The 21223-nt window shown below is 50.2% G+C and overlaps 2 protein-coding genes across 4 annotated transcripts; one reads left to right on the forward strand and one right to left on the reverse strand.

The window, feature by feature from the left end:
- Positions 1 to 7558: 7558 nt before the first annotated feature.
- ISG20L2 (interferon stimulated exonuclease gene 20 like 2) lies at positions 7559 to 14788 on the reverse strand. Of its 2 annotated transcripts, XM_079931640.1 has the most exons (4): positions 14483 to 14788; positions 13016 to 13861; positions 10720 to 10920; positions 7559 to 10008 (listed from the first exon to the last, which is right to left on the reverse strand). In XM_079931640.1, exons 2-4 carry the CDS (start codon positions 13745 to 13747, stop codon positions 9895 to 9897), a joined length of 1047 nt encoding a protein of 348 aa, XP_079787766.1. In that variant the 5' UTR covers positions 13748 to 13861; positions 14483 to 14788; the 3' UTR covers positions 7559 to 9894. The 2 variants fall into 2 exon arrangements, with proteins under 2 accessions (XP_079787766.1, XP_079787765.1); XM_079931639.1 differs by having other exon boundaries at positions 13016 to 14788.
- Positions 14789 to 14921: 133 nt separating this feature from the next.
- Positions 14922 to 21189, forward strand: METTL25B (methyltransferase like 25B). Of its 2 annotated transcripts, none has more exons than XM_079936811.1 (8): positions 14922 to 15321; positions 17743 to 17867; positions 18021 to 18213; positions 18677 to 18739; positions 18974 to 19117; positions 19569 to 20050; positions 20470 to 20654; positions 20916 to 21189. In XM_079936811.1, exons 1-8 carry the CDS (start codon positions 15211 to 15213, stop codon positions 21035 to 21037), a joined length of 1425 nt encoding a protein of 474 aa, XP_079792937.1. In that variant the 5' UTR covers positions 14922 to 15210; the 3' UTR covers positions 21038 to 21189. The 2 variants fall into 2 exon arrangements, with proteins under 2 accessions (XP_079792937.1, XP_079792938.1); XM_079936812.1 differs by having other exon boundaries at positions 15190 to 15321; positions 18106 to 18213.
- Positions 21190 to 21223: the final 34 nt, after the last annotated feature.

A 21223-nucleotide genomic window follows, 5' to 3' on the forward strand; every position in this document is an offset into this window, starting at 1 on the left:
ACCATCTCCCAGATGCCTCCTCTCCCACTCTCTGAGGATGGCAAATGGAAGAAGAGCCAGGGGTGTAAAGAACCCCTCTCTCCATTGAGATGGTCTGGAGTTTCTGGAGGAACAAAGAAATCGGCAAGGCTGCAGATTGGATGGGTGCTCTATCCCTCTTCTGGCCTGAACTGCAGAAGGTGGGCACTGGGCCAGATAATCAGACTCTGGGATTGAAGAGGAAAGAGGCAGGAGGGAGGCGAGAAGGGCGAGGTCCCAGAGGAGAAACTGAGGGGGCCGCAGGTCTGAGCTTTGAGGTTCTGGATGGAGACAGAAAGAGGGTGTTGGACTCACTGTCCCTGGTGGGGGGGGGCTGTGGGCAGGGTAAGGGGGCTGATGGGTCAGACTCAGGAACGTCGGCCAGCTTGGGGAGAACACCACTTCAAAGCTCCTTAGCCCTCACATTCCCCTCCTGTCTCTAGCCCCCAAATGCAGCTACTGTCTCCAGGTAAGACCTAGTAGCTTGGGACTTCCCTGGTGGCGCAGTGGTTAAGAATCTGGGGACACAGGTTCGAGCAGGGGACACGGGTTCGAGCCCTGGTCCGGGAAGATCCCACATGCTGCGGAGCAACTAAGCCTGTGCACCACAACTACTGAGCCCGCGCGCCTAGAGCCAGTGCTCTGCAACAAGAGAAGCCACCGCAATGAGAAGCCCGTGCACCGCGACGAAGCGTATCCCCAGCTCGTCGCACCTAGAGAAAGCCGGCGTGCAGCAATGAAGACCCAACACAGCCAAAAATAAATTAAAAAAAAAAAAAAAAGACCTAGTAGCTTGGCCCCCAGCCTGGCTCCTAGGGGCCTATGGAAACCAGCTGTGCTAATGGCTCCAGGAAGGGGGCTGAAGCCCCAAGAGTCGGGTAATAAGGGCCAGCTTCCCCAACACCAGGGCCCTTCCTGCTGCAGACCAGGCCCAGGCCAGGGGGCCAGACTCCCTGGAGACAGAATCAGAGGTGCAGGGGGATTAGAGCAGAGTAAGGGAGGGCCCCAGGAGCCCAGATTCCTGGTCCCTGCCCCCATCCTCCCATCTTGAGCAGGCAGGGAATTAAGAAGGGATACAAGAGTTCAGAGTCTGGCCCCTTTGCCAGGCTAGGGCCTTGTCCTTCCAGTGACCCTGCCATCCCACCCCTCCTTATAGCAGGGCTGGAGACATGGGAGTGTGGGGGAGGCCCCAGACTGACCTAGCCCTAATGGCTTTCCCTGGGCAGCATGAACAAAATGGGAAAAAGATGTGTGAAGTGGGAAGCTCTGATTTCCTTTCCCCTGTAGGCTCCAGCTCTGGAAAATGTTAGCTGTCAAAGAGAGACTGTACAGTCTCCCTGCCTCCCCCAACCCAGTACCCCTTACCTCATCCCATCCACCAGGGCCCCCCAGCCTGTCTGGATTCCTAAAGGGCACTGGGCTAGTGTCTGTGAATTTCAGCTCGCCAGGCTGAGGACACACTGTTGTGACAACCCCCCACCCCACCCCGCCCCGCTTGCGTCTTCTCCACCAATCTGGGAAAGACATCCAAGCGGGAGCTTTGGCACTTGGGATACTCAGGGACACGTCCCTGGGGGATCAAAGGAGCCAGCAGCTCCTGGATTTCACAGCTGCCAACCTCTCGCCACGGTCTCACGCCTCCTAAATCCCAGTGCTCTAGGACTGTTAGCCACACATTTCCAGGTTTCCGGATGATCCGGAGTTTTGGTTAGTCTTCCCACTGAGCTTGCAGTGGCTGGCCTAGAGAGGGAGCCATCCTGAGTCAAGGACACACAGTGTGTGCCTTTCTCCCTGCTTGGGCCTTTCTCCCTGCTTGGGGGCAGTGTGGTCTCATTGGGCCAAGTCTCCTCTGATGAGCTCCCTGACCCACGGGTGCTAGGTTCCTAGGAGCCCCAGGGAATTGATTCCAAAGCTGGGAGGAGGCAGTTCTTGCCTTGGAGTGGAGAGTGGGCATGGGGGTGGGTTCTAACCTAGCAGAAAGGCAACAGATCGCTCTGCCCTTTCCCCAGCCCGGGGGCCCCTTTGATCTGACCCCAGATCCACCCTCCCACCCTTCAGGAAAGCTTCCCAGACCTACCCACTCTGCCAGCTCAGCCCGGCGTCCAAGCCCCAGCCTTAGGTGTCCAGCTATCGGGCTATATTATCTGCCTCTGCCTCCCTGTTGGTCCTGGGTGTGGGCACCATCTCCCTCCCCAGCTCCCAGGGTGGGGGCAGTCTGCCTTCTTCCTCCTTTGGTTATGGTTTGGATCCGTCTCATGGAATCTTTCCAAGAAGGAACTGAGCAGGATTCCACAAGGTAGAAGGGAGTGAAGAACCTGCCCCTTGGGGAAGCTGCCTCTGGTCTAGCGATGCCAGACAATTTAGGTTCCTGGTGCTGCATTGGGACAGGGGGGTCAGGGTCACAGGCACAGGGCCCGATCCTCAGTGCCCAGGTCTGGGAAAGGAGTGGCTCTGACTCTGAACCCACCACTGTGCAACAGCTTTCCATGTACTGTCTTGGGTCTGTTTGATTCCAAAGCTTTGCTCTAAAACACTTCAGAGTGGAATTCAGTTGAGCCTGGAGGAAGATTAAGATGTACTTGTCTTTCCATGGCAAATTCTTAAAAATACCTTCTCTCTCTGCCTCTTCCCTCCACCCCCATCTCTCTCAAAATCCTATGCATTATATATACTCTTTCAAAGAAAGCACAGAGTTGATGGTATCCCTAAATAAGGCTAGAAGCCTTACATATTGAAGAAAGAAACAAACTAAACCAGCAAGTCAGCACAGTTAAGCGGTGGGAGGGCAGAGAGGAGATTGGAGCAAAGACCTGTGCAGCAGTTCCCACAGGCCAGGGGCTGGGGTGGAAGGGACTCACCAGGACCCCTCCCCTAGCAGTGCCACTAGATGTTAATTACCCATTTAGTCACTGCGCGAAAGAGATAGTGCAACCCTGACTGTCTGCTCAGAGTCTGCAGCGAATCTCCACCCCTGACCATCCTTGGGTCCCCAACTTCTGAGGGTGCGTGTACGTCCTGAGCTCTCTTTGGTGGGCTAGCGTATACAGGAGCTTGGGTGGGAGTTGAAAAGCCAAAGGTGTCGGTCTTGGCTTAAACATTTGTTCAGCATCAACCACGCCAAAGATCATCCATGTGTATGTAAAATCAGTCTCAAATGAGGCCACTTACCACATCCACTGCCTCAACTCCTATCATCTCTTGCCTAGATTACAGCAAGAGCCTCCTCTTTGGTTCTCTGTTCCCACTCTCCTCCCTTCACAGCAGTCGGGGGGAGTCCTTTAAATCCTGAGCCAGTTCACACCAGTCTGCTCAAAACCCTGCATTTGTTCCCCATTTTGTGCAGATAGTAAGCCCAACTCCTTACGATGGCCTACAAGGCTCTATATTATCTGCCTGTATCTCGCCCTGCTCACTAACCCCAACTCCTACCCCCTTCCCCTTGGCTTCCCCTGTTCCAGCCATGCCGGCCTCCTTGCTGCTCCCTAAATACACCAAACATTCCTCCTGCCTTTGCACCTCCCTCTTTCTCTGGAATGTTCTTCCCCTAGATATCTACATGACTTGCTCCTTCACTTCTTTCAGGTCTGCTCAAGTGTCACTTCCTCAGCGAGGTCTTCTCTAAACAGCCCATCTAAAATCTTATGTACACATATCTGCCTTATCCCCTTACTTTTCCTCATGTCACTCATCACCCCACTACAAGGGAAGTTCGTGCAGACTTCGCTAGCCTACAACGGTACCTGGCACATGGTTTGTACTCAATAAATATTTCTTGAACAAGTGACTGAAAAGTGAATGACATCAACCAAAATCAATGACTACTAAGGCTGAAAGAAATACCTGTCTTTCATTAGTACTCTTGTTCCTGGCTTAATCATTTAACTGTCCTTGATAGATGCATGAAAGAGGTACTCTGACAAAAATCAGGTCTGAAAACGAGAGTGATATAGCCCTGGCGGAGGCCATGACCGCTGCCTGGGAGGCCTCAGAACTCTCCACGATGCCTCAGCCGCCCTCTTAGAAATCCCTGACCCAACTCTTTGAGGCTCACGCCATATGTTTATTGCATCTTCAACTCCTTGTTTGCTGCATCTATCTATCTCAGGTCCCTAAGGATCTAGCTCAGGCTCCCCATCCTCCTGTTTCTAATCCTGCTGCTGGGGAGTTCCCTGGATGTCCTGTGGTTAGGACTCCATGCTTCCACCGTAGGGGGCACGGGTTTGATCCCTAGTTAGGGAACTAAGATCCCACGTGCCGTGCAGTGCAACCAAAAAGAAATCTATCTATCTATCTATCTATAGATATAGGTACAGATATATAGATATATAGATATGTAATCCTACAGCCAGCCACCTGGGGGCTTCCAGCGCTTACTCAACAGGTCAGCCTCTCAGGTCCTTGACTCCATGGACTCCAACAATCTCATCTCCATCTCAGTTCAGACACTCACCTCCAGGACCACACACTGTCCTCCCATTGTGGCCTATGCAGCCGCAAGCATTTAAACTCTCCACTTCTCTGTTTGGGCTGCCGAGTGATGCTAGAAAAAAACTGTGACAAGCAGCTTGCAGCTTGCAGTGCTCCTGCAAATTCAGGTTCTGACCTCAATCAGGAACTCTGCCGTTGCTCAGAGGCCTTTCCTTGTGTTCTCGGTCGGCGCGCTCTCCCGTCTTCTCAGTGGCTGCTGCAAACCGTCTTTATTCTTCCCAAGCTCCTGTCCCCTGACTTCCCCCTCATACGCAGCAGACCACTCTGCCTCCCATTTAATGAGCAATCGAGGTCACCAGGTGCTAATCACTTTATTCCACCATCATCCCAAACCATCTCCATCTGCCCTACCCGTTCCTTTTTCCTTTCTGTCCCAGAAGAAAAGGGATCCCTATTGCTGGCCAAGGCTAAGCTTGGCATCCCTTCCCCCTACTCTTTCAGGATCCCCTGTAGCTTACTTCACCTGCCCCCTCGTGAGCCACCTTATGCTCTACTGGCTTTGTCCATTGGCATCCTAAGACTTCTCACTCCTACAGCAACCTTCACCTGCTTTTCTTCAGAGCCAAGAAAGAGCAGTCCACACCCACTCCTCTCCTTCCTCACCTCCAATTTATTCTCCAGCCCACGTCAGCTGAGCTTCTGCCGCCTTCCCCACCACCACCACAGACATTGCTGAGATCAAGGGCACCAAATCGCTACAAAACAGACCCTTTTCTTTGCTCTCAGCTTACTGGCTCTCCGTGCTGTTAATGCTATCTCCTCCCTCCTGGGGATTCTCCTTAGCTGTCCTCTTACCCGATAGCCCTCTCTCAGACCTCTCTTCTTCCAGCAGCTTATAAGGATGGGTACTTCCTGAGACTTTGACCTTCTGCTGCTCTTTATACCTTTATGTATAAAGGCTTCGTTCCAATCCAAGGCTTCCATCCCACTGCTACACTCTTGTCTCTAAGCCTTAGTTTCCAGCCCCAGATCTCTTTTACTCTGCTAAACTCCAGTCTGGTACATCCAGCTGCTGGCTGGACATCTCCATTTGGGTATCTTCAGGCAGCTCAAAGTCAAGTCAGTCAATACCCAAGTCATCCTCCTCAAAAACCTGCTCTTCTGCCCACCATATTCTCTGTCTTGGTGAATGGTACCACTGCTGTCTATTCACTGTAATTCAGAAATATCAAGGCAACCTTTAATCCTCTTGCCCTGATCTCTAAGTCTTACTGACCCTACCTCCTCAGTGATGATCATATACATCTTCCCACTTCATTAATTCAGGACTCCATCACTGCTCATCAAATTAGTCAAACAGAAGAACTCAGCTCCTGGCCCTTTCCCAATCCTGCTTCCATTGGGCTGCCAGCGTCGTCTTCCTAAAACCCAGATCTGACCACATCACTCCCCTGCTTTAAATCCTTGCAGGATTTAAATTTAAATTGAAATTAGTTTACTGGTTTCTCTTCTTCAGGTTGCCGTAAGCAACTCGGGGTCACAGGCCATTTCTCTGTGCCTAGCACAATGCCTGGCACATAGCAGGTACTTAATAAACATTTGAGTGGAAGGATTCCAAGCCTCATCAGGTGCTGCCTGAATGTGTTAACAGCCAAGCAGGGCAGCGGTTAAGAGCAGAGGCTTCAGACAGGCAGACTTGGCAGTCTGAATGCCAGCACCACCAACCTCCAGCTATTTGGCCTGGGGAGTATTTCTTCCTTTTTGTCAGCCTCAGTTTCCTCAACTGTTAAATGGGAATACCTCCACCTACCTTACAGAGAATGGGACAATGCTCCTAGAGGACTCAGCACAGTGCCTGACACAGAGAAGCACTCTATAAATGGTTGCCATTATTATTATTAATGACAGCAACCATCAGTTAAACTTCAAGGTTAGAAAAGAACCCCAGAATTTTAATGCTAGAACCACTGGGGCTCCAAGAAACAAACTGACTGACCATCACGAAATTAGTAAGTGGCAAGATCAAACTTAAAACCTAGTATCAATACAACAATAAAATGCTGTTATGGGCTGTTTTGTGGACTTGCCCTTAATCATAGGGTAAATGAAAGAGCACTGTGAACAATGATACGTAGACTGTAGACGTAGGATATTCATAAATGCACTTGGCATATTGCATACATGGGAATTTGCGTCTCTAAACTTGCACTTGTGCTAATGTGTCTTGGGGTAAGTTCATAATTACAGTGCTGTTCATCCTTCCCATCGTCAGCTGTAACCATCTGTTAAACTAGGAATCAAATGATTCCTTTAGAGCCTTAACTCGATCAGTGTTTTTTTTTTTTCTTTTGGCCACACCGTGTGACTTGTGGGATCTTAGTTCCCCAACCAGGGATTGAACCCACGACCTTGACAGTGAGAGTGCAGAGTCCAGTGGTTAACGGGACGGCCAGGGAATTCCCTCAATCAGTGGTTCTTAAGGGTAGAGAGAATGGCAGTGCTATCACCTGAAATTTCAAAATACATCCCCCCTGACCCTTCTGAGAATCACTTTGTTACATGAAATTTTAAGATCAGTAATGTGTTTGGCATGATAACACTTCTCACACTCTTTTCCCTTTATCCTTCTCACCTGCAGAAGGGGGTCTTGGCATTAGAAAACATTATTATGCTATGAAAAGAATGCTATTGGAAGAGCATGTGTTTTGTTTTACGTATGCTCCACTCTGAAGAGCCTTAATACCCAAGACAAAACAGGACTTGCTGATTGCTATTTCCATAGTAATCTGCAATGGGGCTTATCTGTCATCAGTTGGATGAAGCCTGGGAACAGAGGGGCAGAGAAACAGGGGATTAAAATACAGGGATCCCCAGGGCTTCCCTGGTGGTGCAGTGGTTAAGAATCTACCTGCGAATGCAGGGGACATGGGTTCGAGCCCTGGTCCAGGAAGAAGATCCCACATGCCGCGGAGCAACTAAGTCTGTGCTCTAGAGCCCACGGGCCACAACCACTGAAGCCTGCGCGCCTAGAGCCCGTGCTCCGCAACGAGAAGCCACCCCAATGAGAAGCCCGTGCACCACAATGAAGAGTAGCCCCTGCTCGCAACAAAGAACCAACGCAGCCAAAAATAAATAAATAAATAAATAAATTTATTAAAAATATAATAATAAAGTACAGGGATCCCCAGGCACCTTGCAGGGTGAGCTGGGCTCTGACCAGGAAGTGTGATAAGAGAAGAGTAAGAAAATGTCTGCAAGGTCCTCTGGTCTCCAGGTTCTTCCTGGTGAGCTAAAGTGAGACTGAGCTGTTCCCAGTGCTGGACTGAGGGCACCTGAGTGGGGGGTGAAGTGGAGCATAAAAGCCAGTTGCTACTCACATGGATGGACCTAGAGATTATCACACTAAGTGAAGTAAGCCAGAAAGAGAAAGACGAATACCATATGCTATCACTTACATGTGGAATCTAAACTATGACACAAATGAACTTATCTATGAAAAAGAAACAGACTCAGAATAGAGAACAGACTTGTGGTTGCCAAGGGGAAGTGGGGTGGGGAAGGGATGGATTGGGAGTTTGGATTAGCAAATGCAAACTGTTATATATAGTATGGATAAACAACAAGGTCCTACTGTATAGCACAGGGAACTATATTCAATATCCTGCGATAAATTACATTGGAAAAGAATGTATATATACATGTATAACTGAATCACTTTGCTGTACATCAGAAATTAACACAACATTGTAAATCAACTATACTTCAGTGGAATAAATTACAAAGCCAGGTACCCTAAAACTTGAACTCAAATGAGAATTTTCCACATATATTCTAGTTTACTGATCACAATGTAAGTAAGACTTGCCTTCATTTCAAATAAGACTTGTATCCCCGCTTTTTGGTGTAGCCTTCCTTGATTAATCCCACTTACAGGTGTGTAAGGACGCCTAGCACCTCTTTGTGAAGTGTCATGGACACTACATATTTTGGGTTCAACAGGAACCAACTTGCTCAGAGCTCAACAGCTGCCTGTGCAAGCAGATCCTGTAGCGCAGGACACAACAGCAAGACCACATGTGGGGTCCGGTTTGGCTGCAGGAAATTCCCTTCTATGGGCAGCCATGACTGTGACTCTGGCCCCTGGAGCCAAACTAGCCACTCAAGAGGGCACAAGCCTTGGTGTATACATGGAGTCTGCGTTCTCTCAAGACAGAGTGCAGCGATCCCAGACACAAAGTCAGACCTGTGATTCACCTTCCCAACATGAGGGTGTATACCACCGAGGAAGAGCTGGCAGGAGCGACCAGGCTGGCGTCATGAAGCACCCTTCTTCCCCGGCTCCATCCCTCCCGCACACCCACTCTCTGAGTCACTCTCTTGGTCACATACCCTCTGTGTGAGGGTGTTCGCATGGCTTGGGGTGTCACTTTAGGTGTGCTCGTTGACTTGTGGTAGGGACGAGGACAAGGCAGCAGAGCACATGGGCTACACACAAAGGCTTGGTCAGCGCTTCTTGATGACGTCCAGCAAACCAGGGCCCAGTTAGTGTCATTCACACAGACCCTGGACCCCCTATCAGAATTACAGCTCTACAGGATCCTGTGACAAAGCTATTTAACGTGAAGTTGTAAAGAAAACATCACACAATTGTTTTTCCTTTATAAAAATTTATCAAGGGAATAATTTGAGTTTTAAAAGGCTTGGTTTAGCAAAGTAAAAGACTAAAAACCATTAAAACACTTTGAATTCTTCTTTAACCTTCCAAGTGGGGTCTAAATTAAATAAATCCTCTATCACTTTAGGAAAGAGGATGCTTTCCTAAATCCGAAAAATTGATTTCCAAGTCACACTCTCTTACCTCTACTTCCTTGTAACCCTAAGAACTAAACCTCACCAGGGATGGCTCCTCTGGAAGTCAAGGTGGAAAGAACAGGTGATATCCCAACACAGACTGGATGTAGACTCTGAGCCAAAAAAAGTCTGAGAGAAACTGTGATCATACAAGTTATCATCCAGCAGGATACTTTTGGAAAGTTCAACATGGTGCTGCTAATTACTTGAGAACAAAAGGCATAAAATGAGACATATGGTCACCCTAGTGATAAGGCAGTTTGGGAAACTACACTTCCCAGTATGCCCTGCCCCTTGAAAGTCAAAAGGCTTTCCCAGGAGCAAAGCACCCTGGGACCCATGGTTAGCACCATTTAAGAGGTAAACAGCCTTCAGGGCTGGGTTCTGACATGGAGCCTTCCTCCTTCCATGGAACACTTAACAACACCTGAGGTGAAATTTTAATGGATTTTAAGTCTGGGGTGGAGCCTCACTCTCCCCAACAACTCTAGTTTCCAAAGGTGTAGAGCTGGTAGAGCTGCCCACTGGCCCACTGCCCTGTTCTCCTGGGTGTCATGCTGCCTCTGCCTCCCCACACCACCAGTGTCCCCACTGGCACTAGTCTTTTGGGGGATTCTGGGCCAGGTGCTGTTCCCACTCAACTTCGACCAACTTGTACAGCTCCATGGTGGCCTGAGCATCTTCCACAGAGGAATGTCCGCTTTTCCCAACCTGAGAGAAGGAAGAAAAGGGAGGAAGAAAAGAACATGAAGCTACAAGAGACTGTTTCTTCCCTTCCCAACTGGCTCCCTCCAACCCACTGATGCTGCTGCTTCTGCAGGTAGCGGGCTACAAAGGTAGACCTGTGGTGAGAGCCTACTCCTTACCTCATTTCAGGGGTTCAACTCCTATGCTACTGTCTGCCTCAATCCTTTCTGTAGCAACATGGACATACCATATTGTTCTACATTCTTCTGTAGAGGCACAACAAACCAGACCATAGACAGGCCTTCTGAGTCTTCCACCTTCCCCAGTTCCTTAACTGATCTGTATATGACATGTGTCTACAGCCTCATGCCAGGCAGGCCATCCCCTCTTTGACTGCCAAACATATGAAATACATAAGAGCCTCTTGCATCCACTACGTGGTCTTTTAGACCACCACAACTACCTGCTTTCTACTTTTCTTAGTTAGGGTTTTATCCCCACTTTCAGGCTTTTTTCCTTTTCCAAGTATCCTTTGGAACACTCTGGGAGGTAGAGAACAGGAATAGTTATCCCTATGTAGAGATGGACCCCTTTGCCCAATGCTCTTCCCATCAGAGCATCCCATCCAGATCTCTCTACAACCAGAGGAATTTGAGGGTCAGAGCCTGGAGAAAGGCAGCAGGAGAGCCTTCAGTGTCCAGGCCAGAGGTCTGGCAGCATTTGGGAAGACGCTACCTGGATGTCCCGGCTCAGCAGCTTCTTGGTGAGATGCTTCAGAGACACGGTTGCATTCTCTGGGCAGTCGGCCTTACGGTTGAGGAGGGGGATATGGGAGGTGTCTCGGGTGAGGGACTTAGGGTGAAAATACTGAAGGGCTTTGAAGTCATTGTGGATGGCATGCCCCACCACTATCTTCCCTGTGAGAATCTTCAAGATCTGAAACAGGCATGGGAGAAGAGGTGGTGAGGAACAGCATTCAAAGATGTAGCCCCTGCATCTTCAAAGCCCAACATGGCTGCTTAAGTCCTTCTAGGTTCTTTTAACCAATTGCCCACCTGCCTCATCCTTGAAATGCCCTCTTCCACAAGTTTTCTTTCACCTGAAATCTGTCTCCTCTCCCCAAGGTAAAAGTAGGTATTTTCTATGGTGTAACCCTGTTTGGATTTACATCACCAGTGGCACCTTATCTTCACATTAATTTCTACCCCAATGTGATGTTCATGTAACTACCTAGTTCAGTCCTGGCTTGATACCTGAAGTTCTTTAACCATGATCATTATGTTGGCCTTTGACATAGGCTGGGATAAATGTTGTTAAAGATGGGCTCCAGGAAGGTACTGGAAGCCCCAAATTATATGCAAATAGATATGCATATGTTTGCCTTTTTTTGGGGGGGGGAATCCATGGCTTTCATCAGATTCTCAAAGAGCCTACAAGCCATAAAAGGTTAAGAATTGGGAGTTCCTTGGCAGTCTAGTGGTTAGGACTCGGCACTCTCACTGCCTGGGGCCGGGGTTCGATCCCTGGTTAGGGAACTAAGGTCCTGCAAGCTGTGAGGTACAGCGCCCCACCTCAAAAAAGAAAAAGATTAAGAATCATTTATAGACTAAGGCTGCAGAGGGAAGTGATCAAGTGCCCACACTTATGCTGCTTTAACAAATCAGTCCCGGCGCTTCATAGCTCCTCCTGCTCATAACCAGAGGGTATTTACCAGCTGGTCAGGAACCTTATTCACACCATTCTTGGAACCAAATAATTTCTCACCATTTCAGAATCTTAAAGCATAAGAACATACTGCCAATGAGGATAACTAAAGAATATGTCATGAGCTCTGAAGGCCATTACCAAAATGGGGTTCCAAACAGATTGTGAACAAGAGCAACAGGCCTGGAATCAATGCCTGGCCTCCCAATGGGACCCCTTGGAAGGGAAAAGACTCATCTGAATGTACCTTAGTCTCATACCCCAGCTTGGGCACTGGTTTTTATGATGAAAGCCAGATATAGTCCAATCAACTTGGTATTTAGTTGCTCCTAACTGCACCTGCAGTTTACTGACCACTAACACCTTTACTTCGCATTAATTTCAACATATAGCCTGCCTTAAAGCTAAGTGGATTTGCTCTTTCAGGCCCACCCCATCTTCTGCCTCTCCCAAGCCTTTGCTCAGCTATGCCCCTGGTGCACAGGATGTTCTTCAACTCTTCAAGTTCCTTCTAAAATCCAGCTGTTCCACCTCTGATGAAATTCCTCCAACTGACTGCTCTGGCATATGAGGAATTATTGGAACAGTGTGTGTCTAGAGAAGGCAAAGAATGTGGAGCTGAAATTACAAAGAAGTGGACCAAAGGCGCCCTCTGGAGGCCTTCCAAGACCAGCAGGCTCCCTTCCCCTTCACATTTACCGCCTCACCCTCCTCTCCTGTTCATTTGTTGGGCCTCCAGTATTCAGCATAGGACTTACAGTGGCTAGGTTTGCTCAGTGAGTGAGATGAGAACCCCAACATACCAGCCCGGTGTCTCTTATCCCCTCCACTGCAGGCTACCTGTTCCAGTTATACAAATATGCCCCAGCTCCTTCGGTCAATATTCTGCCTTCTCCTACCACCAACTTTCCACATTGCCACAGGCTACTTCTTGCTTGGGAAGCCCTCTCCACCTCTCTATTCTCAACCCTAGACCCCACCTCTACAAGGCATTCTCAAATTGAGCCCTTTCCCCCTGGCACTCATGCCTGTTGCTCTGTCCATCACTGGCTGATATTTCTCTAGCAGATTCCCGGTTCTCCAGATGAGGATTCCACTTGGGACCTAAAAGATCTTAATAAAGTTCGTTACACCCGCTAATTGTAACTTTCCAGACTCTCACCACTCCTTATCCCAACAGAAAGCCTTCTTCATCTGCTACTCCACCCACTCCATCCCTCCCTCCACAATCCTTCGGCGCCTCCCCAGGGTGATATTCTTTGCAGAAAAATGATTTGGACCTCTCCCCACCCACCCCGCTGCTACCACCATCTCCCATGCCTCTCACCTGGCTCCGAGCAATCTTGAAGGGTGTAGCATTCACCATGTGCTGCTTCCGGATACCGCTCCATCTGGTCCGGTAGTCCACAATGTGGCAGGGGGGAAGGATGTACTCATCATAAAGCACATCTCCGCTGTAGCTGACAATGCTACATCGAGCCAAGGAACTGACATGCCCCTTGGGTCCTGTGCCCACCATCTCACAGTCAATTGCCACCATCTTCGTTGGCATCTTCTGGGATGCTCCAGGGTATTTATTCTCTGAGTGAGCTTGGGTGGAGATCTGTGGGGCAGTCTTCTGAGGAGGGTTCTTCTGGGAGCCCTTCTTCTGGGGGCGAATTGGGAGGCTCTTGATCTTTGGTAGGGCACTCTGGAACTCCCCCAGCAAATCTACTTTAGCCACAACAGAACCAGCTTTCTGTGAAGGAGCAGGGGTCAGCCAAGGCACTGCAGCTTTCTTGTCCAGGGACTGCTCTGACCCACTGCTGGAAGCAGCAGTCTTCTTTTTTGGAAGGGGAAGGGCCTTCCAAGTGCCATCCACCTTGGGAGTGTCCCCTTTCTTTGAAGGTTCTGAGCGCAACTTAGGGACCTTGCTAGGGGGCTGCTGCTTCTTATTCAGAAAGCCTTTCCTTTCCAAGAGCCTCCGCTTCTTGACAAATTTTTGGTGCTTGGCATTGCCTTCTAATGCCCTTCTGGGGGGAGGTTCGCCAAAATCCAGATTGAGGAGTAAGGTAGACATGATGACGGTGGATGGTGGGAGAACAGTTGGGAAAAACAGCTTACCAATGAGAGGATGGACAACTCATCCTCTGCTGAATCCCATAGGCCAACATCTGGAGGTTTGTAGTATACCCTGGGGAAGAAAATGATCCTGATAACGGAGTCCATAGGCCTGGGAACCAGTAAGATAAGACCCATCTCCGTAGGACTTAAAGGAGAGAGGAAAGACATCAGAGTAACCTCTCAGATAACGTGAAATGTGAAATGATGGAAGGAGGACTTCCTTCTGAACCAGGAAGCCTGGGTTCCGGGGAAGCCCCACAATTCTCCAGCAGTATGGTATTAGGAAGGCCATTTCCCCTCTCTAGATCTCAGTCTCATTTGTAAACTGAGGGGGTTGCAGGTCCAACCATCTGAAACTCTTGTGATCTGGAACGCCAGAATAGGTGAGCTCTATCATTTGCCCAGGGAAGGAACGTCTAAGTATGCTCGAAGGCAGTCACAGGTTTGACATAGTTGACCTCTGAATTACCCAGGCATCCCCAGCGCGGGTCCCAAGGACAGAGATAGAAATTCAGGCACCCATTTCCCTCATCTCCACGTGAAGGAAATCTCCACATGCAGCTCACTCAAGTCCTTCTCCCAAGAAAGGACCTTTGACAACACATATTAGCGGAGGGGAAAACCGAGGCTGGGGACAGCACACTCTGGTCGTCCAAGCCACGGAGCCAGCTTCCCACCCTCACACACCTACCTCCCAGATGGGCCCAGCTAAGACCGGAAGCGCCAGGAGCCGGATGCGGAAATTGGCGCGCGTAGGCGAGGCCCGAGCCGGCAGGCTAGCAGATTGGAATGCGCCGGAGGCCGGGCCCGCGTACCCACAGCGCACCTGCCTCCGGGAGCGAGGCCAGGGATTCCTAGTGTGTGAGATGCGGCAGCGGCAGCGGCGGCGGCGGCGGCGGCGGCGGCGGCGGCGGGGCGGCGTGGGTGGGGGCGGAGGCGGGATGCTCTCCCCGGCCCCTCTAGCCCAGTGGAGGTACAATTCGAAGGTGTGAGGAGACCGCTACAAACTGGCACTGCAGCGTGCCGGAGGCCCCGGGCCTCACTTCCGTTAGAAGAGGGAAGTGTATGGGAAGGGGCGGGATCTGGAGGCGGGACCTGGAACTTGGCCCGCCCCACTCCTTGAGGTGGGCGCCGCGGCACGCCTCTGTGGCGTCACTGCGCTGGCACCGCCTCCCGGTTTGCGTCCAATGCTGACAGCTTCGGTCTATGGGACGTCGCGGCCTGTGACGTCAGGAGGGCGCCTCAAGTCTTCAACCCCAAGCTCGAATCCCGGAAAGGCGGCGTCTGGGACCGGGTTCTGAGCGCTTTCTTCCGGTTCTGCAGAGCTGAGCCAAGCCCGGGTCCCGGACCCGCGTAGTCCTGACCCAGGTTACCGCCTCACTGCATTCTCTCTCCCCGCGCCACCGGCTGGGACCCGGAATGCCGGGGGTCTCCGCCCGGGGCCTCTCTCACGAAGCGAGGAGGCAGCTAGCTGTGAACCTCACCCGGGTCGTGACGCTCTACCGTTCCATCCTGGACGCCTACATCATTGTGAGGCCACAGGGTTGTGGGTGGGGTGCTCCTGGTTATGTGGGTGGCTCCCTAGCCACGGCAGGGGAAGAATGTAGAGTTAGCTTCTGATCTCTTTTCTAATGTTTATTCAGTCTTCTGTCTGTACAAGAAAGGGTTAAAGCTGGGGCAGCCCCCCCCCTTCTTTTTCTTTCAGATGACCTAAATATTAATAGTTTTAGCATCTAGGTTGTTTTTCTAACCCTCTCAAGTCCAAAGTAATAAAACGCATGGACATTTGAGCCATGCTGCTGCAGCTACGTTAAACTCTCCCAGAAACATGTGAGGTGTTTCGAGAACACACATGTTCATTCATTCAAGCTTTGAATAAATTCCTGGCTTTGCAGTGTAATGGACAATTCCAACTTTGGAGTTGACAGACTTGGACTAGAATCCTGTCTCCCCTACTGTGTTAACCTTAGGCATAAAAAAAAACATTCCTCCTAGCCTCAGTTCCTGAGCGGTAAAATGGATCTCTTTTTGAAGGATCATTGTGAAGAATAAATGAGATGATGTATAAATGGCACCAACATCCACCGAATTGTTCAGCTCCCAAACCCAGAAGCCATGCTCGATTCAGCTCTTTTCTTCATTGATCTACGATCCAGCCCTTCAACAAGTCCTATTGGCTCAACTTCCAGAATAGATCCAAATTCACCCATTTGTCTCCATTGCCATTGCTACCACCCTAGGACAAGCCAACATCATCTCTCTCCTGGACTACTTCCTAACTGATCTCTCTGTTTGCTTCCTCTCCTCCATACCCAGTTCTTCACAAAACAGCCAGATTAATCTTTTAAAAATGTAAATCTCACCAGGACACTTCTTGCTTCTTAGGTATTTTGATGAAATTGTAATTCTTTACCATTACCTATAAAACCCTACATGATCTGTCCCCTGCTCTCTTTTAAACCCCATCACATTTCAGTCTCTCCCACATTCACTGTACTACACTGATCTGTACACTACTGATCTGCCTGGAATGTTTTTCCTCCACAGAAAGGCAATTGAGTAGGGTGGTTAAGAGCAAGAACTCTAGAGTCAAATTGGTTTCAAATCCCAGCTGTGCCACTTACTAGCTTTTTGACTTAGACAGAATACTTAATTGCTGTACTTTGGTTTCCTTATCGGTAAAATGGGGGATAAAAATAGTACTATCTCATAGGGTAATTGTGAGGATTAAATGCATTAACATAAGTAAAATGTTTCAGACAGTGCCTGGCATATTATAGTATTCTGTGTTTGCTATTACCTGAATTTTTAAAAATTGAGATAGAATTGACATTTTAGTTTCAGGTGTATAATATAGTGATTTGTATATATTATGAAATGATTACAGTAAGTCTAGTTAATATCCATCACCGTACATAGCTACATTTTTTTCTTGTGATGAGAACTTTTAAGATCTTCTCTCAGCAACTTTCAAGTGCACAGTACTTTCAAGTATACAATACAGTATTATTTACTATAGTCACTATGGTGTACATTACATCTCCATGACATTTATTTTGTAACTGGAAGTTTGTACCTTTTGACCCTCCTCACCCATTTTACCCACCCCCACCCCCTGACTCTGGCAACCACTGCCTGAATTTTTTTACATGTGTTGTTTCCTGTTCATCATTCAAGTCTCAGCTCAAGTGTCACCTTCTCAGACAAGTCTTCCCTCATTGCTCTAAAATAGTACTGTCTCAAACTCTCCATTGTTACTGTTTCATTAGTGTTTTATTGTCTATGTGGCATTTGATGTTATCTGAAATAATTTTTTAAAATGTAAGCTCTGTAAGAGCAAGGATCTTGTCTGTCTGCTTCATTGTTTGTATCCCCTGAGCCTAGGATAGAACTTGGTGCCTAACCAAAGCTCCAGAATTTGTGTTGAATAAATGAATGAATAAAAATACATTCTGGCAGGGAATTCCCTGGTGGTCCAGTGGTTAGGACTCGGCGCTTTCACTGCGGAGGGCCTGGGTTCAATCCCTGGTTGGGGAACTAAGATCCCACAAACCACGCAGTTCGGGCAAAAAAAAAAAAAAAACACCCAACATTCTGACATATATAATGTCTGGCACATCTAATGGTAGGTTACTAGATGGTAACACTAATACTGGGCGTCAGTCACTGTGGTGTTGAGGATGCAGATGTGAAGCCACCATCCCTGCCCTTTAGTTGAGTGGAGGAAACAGACACATAAATAAGTGGGGACACTGCTAAAAGGAGAGATGTGTCCAAAATGCAGTTTGGGCTCAGAGGAAGGAGGGGGAGGCTAGAGCAGGCTTCAGAGAAGAGATGACAGCCAATGAGTAGAGGTGCCTGTTAGTTGCAGCCAGTGGCCATGTGTTGAGTGGGGCAGGGAAGGATGGGAAGAGTAGTAGCCTGTTGATTGCTTCTCCCTTTCCCCTACAGGAATTTTTCACAGACAACCTATGGGGCACACTCCCTTGCTCATGGCAGGAAGCCCTGGATGGACTGAACCCGCCACAGCTGGCCACACTGCTGCTGGGGAAGCCTGGGGAAGGGGAAGTGGCCAGGTATGGGCAAGAGGGCACCTGTGTTGGGGGGCTTGGTGCTGAGCCCTGCAGGGAGCCATTGCTCAGAGTCTCACAAGGGCTTCCTGGGTTGTAAACTTGCACACTCAGGATGCAATGGGACTATTCACTGGGGGCCTGGGTGGGCTATCTCAGGTACAGGTCGGTGTGGCCACTCACCCTGCTGGCCCTGAAGTCCACAGCCTATGCCCTGGCTTTTACCCGGACGCCTGGGTTTCAGACCCCCTCAGAGTTCCTGGAGAACCCCAGCCAGAGTTCCCGACTGACAGCTCCATTCCGGAAACATGTCAGGCCCAAGAAGCAGCATGAGATTCGGAGGCTGGGAGAGGTGAGGAGATGGCTGGGGTATAGGTGGTATCTGGGAGCCTGGGGACTCCTTAAGCCTATGGGTTACAAAGGTGTGGGCACCTTATATTACCTGCAGGACCAGAGGCCCCAGAAGGTCCCTTCCTTGTCAGATACACTATAATCATATCTTCATCCTTTTGCTGGGTTGTTTGGTGGCTGTATTTGAATCACTGGCTTAATCTTGTTCTGATAACCTTCACAATCTGCTCACGGCTTCACAGCAGGGCTCTTGTTCTGTGGAGGAGACTGAATCACTAGCCTGAGAGGAGCAAAGACAGTAGCCTGAGCCTGGGGTCAGCACACCCCATTTTGGTTTCCATGTCTCTTGTCTCTTCCCTCTACCCATCTTCCTCTGCCATCTTCAGCTCCTCCACCCTCATTATGGGTGTTTGCCCTGGGAGCCAACACCAATGGCAGGAGACCTTTGTTCCCTCCTCTTTCAGTTGGTGAAGAAGCTGAGTGACCTCACAGGCTGCACCCAAGTTGTGGATGTAGGCTCAGGCCAGGTGAGCCAGACCCCTAATGTTCTGGTTTTTTGTTGTGGGGATAGAACAGCTGGAAGACAGGTTATCGGGCCACAGGCCCAGGGAGGCAGGTGCTAAGGAGTGGTAGAAGCAAGCTGGGCAGAATTTAAGCCTTCTGGGGGCCTAGGACCCAGGCGTCCAAACCACAGATAGGGAGGGGGACAGTGGAGAGGACACTGAACGGGGCTGTCTCCACCCTCCCTCTCGGGACTCCAGGGCCATCTCTCCCGCTTCATGTCCCTGGGGCTGGGGCTGATGGTGAAGAGCATTGAAGGGGATCAGAGACTGGTGGAGAGAGCCCAGCGCCTAGACCAGGAGCTCCTGCAGGCTCTGCAGAAAGAGGAGAAGAGGAACCCACAGGTAGACCAGCCCTTCCTGCAGCCAGGACCGTGAGAGCAGGGTCTGCTTGGCTGGAATTGGGCACCAAGGCTAATTCCCTCTTTTAAGTTTCTCAGCTTGACATGGCGTGTCTCTATTTCTGCTACCCCTTTCCCAAAGCCTCCTCATATCTTAAAGGCACCTTCTAGTTAAAAAGTGCTTTCCACACCGATACGTCCTTCTCACAGCCACCTGTAAAAAGTGGCCAATCAAATGAGGAAGCTCAGACGAAAAGACCTGCAGTTACTAATAACAGACCCAGAATCTATCCCATCTCCTGATTTAAAGTTCCACTTTCTCCTCTGCCCCAGTTTCTCCCCCACCTTCCTCCTTGGGAAGGAACTCGGAGGACAGATCCATTCCCGTGGCTTGAGGTGGCACGGGGACGGGAAGCCGGCTTCCCATCTGCCTCTGTTCTGTCCTGCCTCCACAGGTGGTCCACACTGGCCCTCGCCACCGCCCCCACCATGTGGTTAGGTGGGTAGACCCCACGGCCCTGTGTGAGGAGCTCCTGCTTCCACTGGAGAACTCACCTCAGAGTGAGGCCCGCTTGCTGCTGACAGGCCTCCACGCCTGTGGGGATCTGAGTGTTGCCTTGCTGAGGCACTTCTGCCGCCCTGAGGTGGCGGCCCTGGCCTCAGTGGGCTGCTGTTACATGAAGCTGAGTGACCCCGGTGGCTACCCACTGAGTCAGTGGGTGGCTGGGCTGCCCGGCCGTGAACTGCCCTACAGGCTACGGGAGGGGGCCTGCCACGCCCTGGAGGAATACGCTGAGCGGCTGCAGAAAGCAGGCCCTGGCCTCCGAACCCACTGCTACCGGGCAGCACTGGAGACAGTCATCCGGCGTGCCCGGCCCGAGCTCCGTCGGCCAGGCGTTCAGGGGATCCCCAGGGTCCACGAGCTCAAGATTGAAGAGTGAGGCTGGGGAGTTGGGGGGGGGGGCGTGAGGAGGGGGGTATCACCTACTGGAGGTATGACTCCCCTCCCACCCTCAACTGTTTAGCATGTCCTGAAGAAAATCTAAACGTGCTGGGAGGAGGGGAGTGATTTTGAGTTCTGAAGCAGCTTCAAACTTTCTTTAAAAGGCAGTTGTCACTCTTTTATCAAGTTTTTGAAATGCTAAAAATATGGCTAAATAATTGGACAGATTAGGATGAAAATAAATTTTTGGATTGATTTGCTATTGGACAGACAGCTCACAGCCAGAAAAACATTTAAAAATGCCTTAGGGTGGCAAATCTATTACAGCTGGAATTGAATAAGGAATGGACAGTTTGAATGGGGGAGGAGGGTTCTAAAACCAAACTGAGTGCTGTCTGTGGCTGACCCCACAGATACGTGCAGCGGGGGCTCCAGCGGGTGGGGCTTGACCCCCACCTGCCGCTGAATCTGGCTGCCCTTCGGGCCCACCAGGCCCAGGAGAACCGTGTGGTGGCCTTCTTCAGCCTGGCCCTGCTGCTGGCCCCGCTGGTGGAGACACTGATTCTACTGGACCGGCTGCTCTACCTTCAGGAGCAGGGTGAGGGTGGCCAAAGCAGGGACCCAGGGCCAGAGGGGCTGGAGTTCTAGGGCTCTCCTTCAGGTCCTGGCCCCTGCACCTGCCAGGACTAGGTTCCTTGCTGTGGTGATTCTCAGACCAGCTGCTTCAGAGTCAGATGGGGGGAGGGGAACTTGTTAATGCAAATTCCTACTGAATCTGCCTGTGGTGGTACCTCCCTGAGGAAGTGGCTAAGAGTCTGTTCCATTTCTCCCCTTCTGAGTAGCCCTGCCTTTCTCATAGGCTTCCATGCTGAGCTCCTGCCCATCTTCAGCCCCGAACTCTCTCCGAGAAACCTGGTTCTGGTGGCCACCAAAAGGCCTCTGGGTGAGACCTTCTCTGTTCTGGAGACTGAAGACAGCTGACACAGCCTGAGGAAGGGCATATCTCAGACCCCATCTGAAACTGCCAGGTACCACACTGGGTGGCGGAGTCTTCACCCACCTCCTCAGCCAGAGAACCAGCATCCTCCGTGGAATCCTGGTTCCCTACAAACCTTCAGCTTCATACCCTTTCTCTCCCTCTGTGTGTTATGTAACATTATGCAAAAA

Source organism: Stenella coeruleoalba, assembly GCF_951394435.1.
Source record: "Stenella coeruleoalba genome assembly, chromosome: 1".
NCBI classification, from domain to species: domain Eukaryota; kingdom Metazoa; phylum Chordata; class Mammalia; order Artiodactyla; family Delphinidae; genus Stenella; species Stenella coeruleoalba.